Source organism: Octopus bimaculoides, chromosome 25, assembly GCF_046866305.1.
Source record: "Octopus bimaculoides isolate indiv1 chromosome 25, ASM4686630v1, whole genome shotgun sequence".
NCBI classification, from domain to species: domain Eukaryota; kingdom Metazoa; phylum Mollusca; class Cephalopoda; order Octopoda; family Octopodidae; genus Octopus; species Octopus bimaculoides.
The window spans coordinates 1,717,513-1,724,784 of record NC_142952.1 but is presented as its reverse complement, the minus strand read 5'-3'; the positions used below and the strand labels follow the sequence as shown (position 1 = coordinate 1,724,784).

At 39.6% G+C, this 7,272-nt stretch overlaps 1 protein-coding gene across 2 annotated transcripts in view; it reads left to right on the top strand.

Annotated features, from left to right (window-relative positions):
• Positions 1–225: 225 nt before the first annotated feature.
• LOC106875895 (E3 ubiquitin-protein ligase parkin) overlaps positions 226–7,272 on the top strand; it is a 20,734-nt gene continuing 13,687 nt past the window's right edge. The window contains exons 1-3 of one of the 2 annotated variants that reach the window (XM_089342208.1): positions 226–562; positions 4,518–4,596; positions 5,990–6,123. In XM_089342208.1, coding sequence (XP_089198334.1) covers positions 359–562; positions 4,518–4,596; positions 5,990–6,123 — 417 coding nt within the window. In that variant the 5' untranslated portion in view covers positions 226–358. Of the gene's footprint in view, positions 563–3,201; positions 3,326–4,517; positions 4,597–5,989; positions 6,124–7,272 lie in introns of those variants that run through there. The other variant, XM_089342209.1, reaches the window with a different exon arrangement.

Here is a 7,272-nt window from a genome sequence, read left to right as displayed (position 1 = left end):
TGATCTACAGCGGCCTAGTGTGTGATTTGGAACAGCCCTCAGCAGTCTACCTTCTACATATTTTTACCCACTCCCCTCCTCCTCTTCTAGAAGTATCCACCTTGTGTCGCCTGCACCTTCTGCATCACTTCCAGGATGTGTCAAAGATTACATTCATAGACTCAAGTCTGTTGACAAGGAAGCGGCACAACAAGGGACACAACTCTACGTTCTTAGCCAACTCTTACACAATTTTTCCCTTCAATGACATAAACACGTAAACGGGCATCTGCCGAAACTTCGATGCTTTGTGCTTTCCCACGGAAAGCAAGACTCAAATCAACTTAATCTCTCACCTGTACAACAACTGTACTAAAATATGGCCCATAAAGGCCAGACCAGTTCTTTCGAAGTAAATGTCTGCTATCAAGAAAGAACGAGCAGTTTACTGGCCTCCAATAATATGACCGTTGGAAGCTTCCTACCGATTGCAGTTAATTTTTTCTTGCACGAAAAGGGATCCATCGAAAGATACAAGATTATTTACGCTGGTTCTGTCTTAAAGAACGAAGTATTATTAAAGGCCAGTCTCTTATTATTTTTCTCCCATGATGTTAATCTCATTCACACACAAAACCCTCACTATAACACCCACTCACACACACACACACACACACACACACATACACACACACATTCTTTGTCTTTGTCTTGTACTGTCTATAATGTTTTTCTTGATGTAAATCCTTCGTGTTCAATAGACGTACATTATTATTATTATTATCGTTAGCACGCTGGACGAAATGCTTAGCGTCGTTTCGTCTGTCACCACGTTCTGAGTTCAAATGCCACCGTGGTCCACTTTGCCTTTCATTCTTTCAAGGTTCGATAGATTAAGTACCAGTTACGCACTGGCGTCGATGTAATCGACCCATCCCCTCCCCCAAAATTTCAGGCCTTGTGTCTATAATAGAAAGGATTATTATTATTATTATTATTATTATTACGAAATAAACAAGTGAGCTGTGACCATGTTGATTAATCAACACCCATCAATGTATGTGCATATGTGTGTGTTGCTGTCTGTATGTCTGTCTCTCTATGTATTTGTTTATCTATCTGTCTGTATGTCTGTCTATTTATCTATACATATATGTTATGTACATATGCACATGTATGTGTATATATGTTTGTATATATGTGTATGTGTATGCACACATATATATATATATATATATATATATATATATATATATATATATATATATATACTTTTATTCTTTTACTTGTTTCAGTCATTCGATTGTGACCATGCTGGAGCACTGCTTTTAGTCAAACAAATCAACCCTAGGACTTATTCTTTGTAAGCCTAGTACATATACCCCGCCCATATATATATATATATATATATATATATATATATACGAACAACCATGCTACATGGCAGTGAAACATGGGCTGTAACTGCTGAGGACATACGTAAGCTCGCAAGGAATGAAGCCAGTATGCTCCGTTGGATGTGTAATGTCAGTGTGCATACCCGTCAGGGTGTAAGTATCTTGAGAGAAAAGCTGAACATTAGAAGCATCAGTTGTGGCGTGCAAGAGAGACGATTGCGCTGGTATGGACATGTGGTGAGAATGGATGTGGATAGCTGCGTGAAAAAGTGCCACACCCTAACAGTTGAGGGAACCCGTGGAACAGGTAGGCCCAGGAAGACCTGGGCTGAGGTGGTGAGGCAAGACCTTCGTACATTGGGCCTCACCGAGGCGATGACTACTGACCGAGACCTTTGGAAATGTGCTGTGCGTGAGAAGACCCGGCAAGCCAAGTAAGATCGTTGCCAGTGCCCCTGGACTGGTTCTTGTGCGGGTGGCACATGAGATGCACCATTTTGAGCGTGGCCGTTGCCAGTACCGCCTGACTGGCTCCCGTAGGATTTTCGAGCGAGATCGTTGCCAGTGCCCCTGGACTGGCTTGTGCGGGTGGCACATAAAAGACACCATTTCGAGCGTGGCCGTTTTCGTGCGGGTGACACGTAAAAGCACCCACTACACTCTCTGAGTGGTTGGTGTTAGGAAGGGCATCCAGCTGTAGAAACTCTGCCAAATCAGACTGGAGCCTGGTGTAGCCATCCGGTTTCACCAGTCCTCAGTCAAATCGTCCAACCCATGCTAGCATGGAAAGCGGACGTTAAACGATGATGATGATGATGATGATATGTGTATATATATATATATATATATATATATATATATATATATATGTATATATATATATATAATTATATATATATACACATATATACGACAGGCTTCTTTCAGTTTCCGTCTACCAAATCTACTCACAAGTCTTTGGTTGGCACGAGGCTACAGTTACCCAAGGTGCCATGCAGTGGGACTAAGCCCGGGACCATGTCGTTGGTAAGCAAGCTACTTACCACACAGTCACTCCTACGCCTATGTATATATATATATATATATATCTATATATATATTATACATACATACATACAGATGTGTGTGCATGCACTTTGTTATTTTGCCTGTGTGAATTTTGATCAAGCAGATATATATTTAAAAATATAATCTTTAAGGTATCTTTGACAAAATTATTCAAAATAACCTCCTTTTTTTATGATGATAGGATGTGATTTAAGAAGATTTTGCTATTAATTCTAGATTCTCTTCGTCAGGTATTGTATGATGTGTGTAAGCTTGTCAATGTAATATAAACATGTAAATAACTTTCAAATATTCCAAGAAAAGAGAAACAAGTGTGCTTTGCTATTAAATTTTTAAATGCTTCATTTTTAACATTTTGCTTGCTACGTAAAGAGTGTGGCCTGCTCGCGTAGCCAGTGGGATGGTGTCATTTGAGGGCTAAAAAAAAAATGCAAAATGCATTGTGACCAGCGATGTGTAACAACATTTCATAGCCTGGTTAGTAATGTGATCGCGCATGATGTAAATAGTGAGTGTAAGATGGAGTATCTAACACAATGCCTGTCTGTGTAATACAAAAATGCAAAAATACTAAGAAAAGAAAAACAAATGTGCCTTGTTATTAAATTTCAAATGCATCATGTTTAACATTTCGCTTACCATGTAAAAGAGTGAGTGTGAATAAGGTGGAGTTAATAATGGGTTAGAGACAGTTTCATTGGTGTCTATATTTATAGCAGTTGTGTCATATATCCTGTTTGATGCATACTGTTGCAGTTTAGTTTGTCTGTTGTCTGGTATGTACATAGCACATATTTTTAGAAACAGTCACCAACAGAAAGTTGTACAACTTTCACATTCAGTCACACAGAAAACAATGGTTTTTTTAATTTTTTATAAAAGTAAATATATTTGTTTGTTTCGTTGTTTAGGGCTCTACTTATTTACATGCATCTGACTTTCTGTGTTGCTTCAAAGGCAAAGATTTTTTCTGGGTTATTGTCAGTGGGGATTTGGTTCTTCATGGTTGTACCTGCCGAGGTTCTGAGATGAAATCTTGTTCACAGAGCCTCTACTAAAGCTGCAGAGAGTGTTTGGGTAGTTGTTGCTGGAATGCGAATCCTACCCCCAACTTCCTTTAGTTGTCTTTTACGATACGCAGAGGAAATGTTGGCTTATCCTCTCAACATGCCACTCAGGTCATTTGAGAAAATGTCAACTAATTTTCTTTTTTTTTTAATAGATCCAAGATCAGATTTATCATCAATTCGGCTTTCTACTACCTCTGTCAAATGAATCACCAAAATCCGCCTTTCATTGTTTATAATCTGTACCTGTTTTTTGCTTACGAAATAAGCCACACAAAACGTGTTTTTGAATTACGTGTATTTACTTTACATACATAGATAAATTGAAAACTTTCTTTTAACATTTAAGTTAACGTCTATGTTCCATGCTGGAATGGGTTGGAAAGTTATTAATGTAGAAAGATGGTATCTCAGCTACTCAATTTAATTTAATTTATCAAAAATGAAAATTAAATTCAGTTTCACAGTATGTATATATAAATAAATATATATTTTAGAGAAAAGAAACTTATCCCAGGTCTTCCTAGGTCTACCTCTTCCACAGGTTCCCTCTACTGCTAAGGTGTGACACTTCTTCACACAGCTGTCTTCATTCATACGTAACACATGACCATACCAGTGCAGTCGTCTCTCTTGCACACCACATCTGATGCTTCTTAAGTCCAACTTTTCTCTCAGGGCGCTTACACTCTGTCGTGTATGCACACTGACATTACACATCCAGCAGAGCATACCAGCTTTATTCCTTGCAAGCCTTCACATGTCCTCAGCTGTCACGGCCCATGTTTCACTGCAATCTTCAAAAAATTGTATTCGAGGGCTTGTTGGTCGGTGGGTGCCGACATGCCTCTCATCTTTATCATTATGTTTCCATTTCATCTCATTCTGTCTACGTCCAGTCCACAAGCTTCTTACTCTGTGCGAGGTCTCTATGACCAATCTAATGAAATAAAGAAGTAGCTGTGTTAGTTAACCTTTGTTGTTCTTTTTTATTGGGTCTTTTCAGGATTTACATCTTTGCTCTGCAAGTGTTTTGCACATGGTGAATACTGAAAAAAAAAACCAGTTGAGCTCACAAAACCAGAGTAAGTTCCCCACTGTCTTTCTTTCTTTCTTTCTTTCCTTCTCTTTTTGTTTTTTTAAATCCATTTTATTTAAATGTATTTCTTTGGTTTTTTTTGCACGTAAAAAGCACCAACTGAATGTGGCCAATGCCAGTACCCCTTGACTGGCCCCTGTGCCGGTGGCACATAAAAAGCACTATCCAAGCATGATTGATGCTAGGCCTGCCTGACTGGCTCCTGTACTGGTGGCACGTAAAAAGCACCCACTACACTCTTGGAGTGGTTTGCATTAGGAAGGGCATCCATCTGTAGGAACATTGCCAGATCAGATTGGAGCCTGGTGCAGCTGCTGGCTCTCCAGACCTCAGTGAAACCATCCAACCCATGCTAGCATGGAAAGTGGATGTTAAACGATGATGATGATGATGACAATGATGGTTTTATTTCTACATTACACAAAATATTTAGACTTTTTTTGGTACAATTCCAAATAATAATTAATTACAGAAATACAGTGGGATTTCTTCTTTTTATCTGCATTGAATGACTGGAGGTCCAGGAGAGTAGAATAAGAATCAAAGTGATCCTTAGGCAAAAAATGGTTGAGAAGAAGAAGAAGAAGAAGAAGCCTGTTCTGCTCTGGCCCTTCATACATATTTAAATTCCTCATCTGCTAACATACAGCCACCTTCTCAGGGTTCATGGTCTTGCAAGCTGCATAGCAACCTTACTTGTTCTGGTGGCACCAAGGAAAAAAGCAAAAGCACCCACTGCACACTGTAAAGTGGTTGGTATTAGGAAGGGAATTCCAACCAGAGAAACCATGTCAAAGGAGACATTGATGCTTGGTGCAGCTCTCCAGCCTTGCCATCTCCTGCCAAACCATCCAACTGATGCCAGCATGGAAGATGGACGTTAAATAGAATGAGGATGATGATGATGTCTATATATGTGTGTATGTGTGTCGCTGGTGCCAGTGACATAAAGGGCATCCGTGCAGGTGACACGTAAGAGTCACTCACTACACTTTTGGAGTAGGTGGCGCTAAGAAATGCTTTTTGATGTCACATGATGAGTGTAACTGAGTATCATCATCATACAAGGTTTTTGGATTCTAGTCTTCCATAAAAAAAGAAAAGCATGTCTAGTTATGGGAAATATAAATTTGCTTGGAAACTGGTGAGGGTTGGCGAGAGGAAAGGCATCCAACTGTAGAAAAATCCACCTCAACAAATACCATCTGACCCATGCGAGCTTGGAAAAGCAGACATTGAATGATGATGACAATGATGATGATGATAATAATAATCACGACAATGATGATGATGTTGATGATGATGATGATGATGAAGCTAGTCATATAATGATGAAAGATCTAAACGTACTGTTGTTTCCCCATTGCTATTGTTGGCAGGTAAAGAGGTGCAGTATTCACAGTACAGCTATTATGTCTACTGCTACGAATGCAAAGACATTGCATCAGCCCAGCTGAGAATCAAATGCTTGCAGTGTAACCAGTGCCAAAGATTCCTCATTGACAAAGAACATGTGAGTAGTTTCACTTTCACTTTCCTCTTTTACTACTGCATTTAGTCATTCTGCTTGGTTTGACTACTACTACTACTACTACTACTAACACCATCACTGCCACCACCTCAACTGCCGTGATCACCACAGCAACAATCACCACCACCACCACAATTGTCTCAGTCCACACTACTACTACTACCACTACTACCACCACAACCACCACAATCACAACAACAGTCATTGACTCAGTGTCACCATAAAACTTCACAGCATTTGATTAATATAATACCTTCTAAGTGTAGCTTTTTATGTATGACTTTCATGCATCACTTACTGCATTACAATTGTGGATAGCTTTCGTGCATGACTATCTTTTGTCGCTTTCTTATGTGGCTTTTGTGTGTAATTTTAATCGTTTTTTTTTTTTTTTTTTGTGTGCTTCTGGGTCTGGTTTTACTTGATGTTTTGTCTGATGTATTTGTTGTGTTTGTGTTTGCATTATTCTCTGTGTTGGCAAATTTGTTTGCTTTGCCACTCATTGTCAGTAAGTTTCTGTAATTATTCTGGAGATGTAAAGCAACGAGCTGGCGGAATCGTTAGCATGCTGGATGAAATGCTTGGAAGTATTTTGCCTGTCGCTACGTTCTGAGTTCAAGTTCTGCCGAGGTCAACTCTGCTTTTCATTCTCTCAGGGTTGATAAATTAAGTACCAGTTTATGAACTGGAGTCGATCTAACCGACTTGCCCCCTTTCTCACAATTTCAGGCTTTGTACCTGTAGCAGAAAAGATTATTCTGTAGATGTCTTTCATTTCATACTTGCTATGGGAATTTTGTCTGTCTTTGGTGTGGGGAAGGATATCCTGCCTTAGGAATCGTTGTCAAAGCAGACTTTGAAGCTTGATGCCGATCTCTAGCTCATCAGTTTTTGTCAGACCATCTAACCCATGCCGACCAGGAAAACGGATGTTAATCTATGATGAGGACATTGTCCACATAATTGGTGAATATCTTTCTCTATGACTTGGCACCACATTTTCCCTGTTGTCGTCTTGTAGAATATTGGTTGCACAGGAGTGGCTATGTGGGTGTGGCACCTTGGGCAAGTGTCTTCTACTCCAGCCCTGGGCCAACCAAAGCTTTGTGAGAGGATTTGGTTGATGGAAAC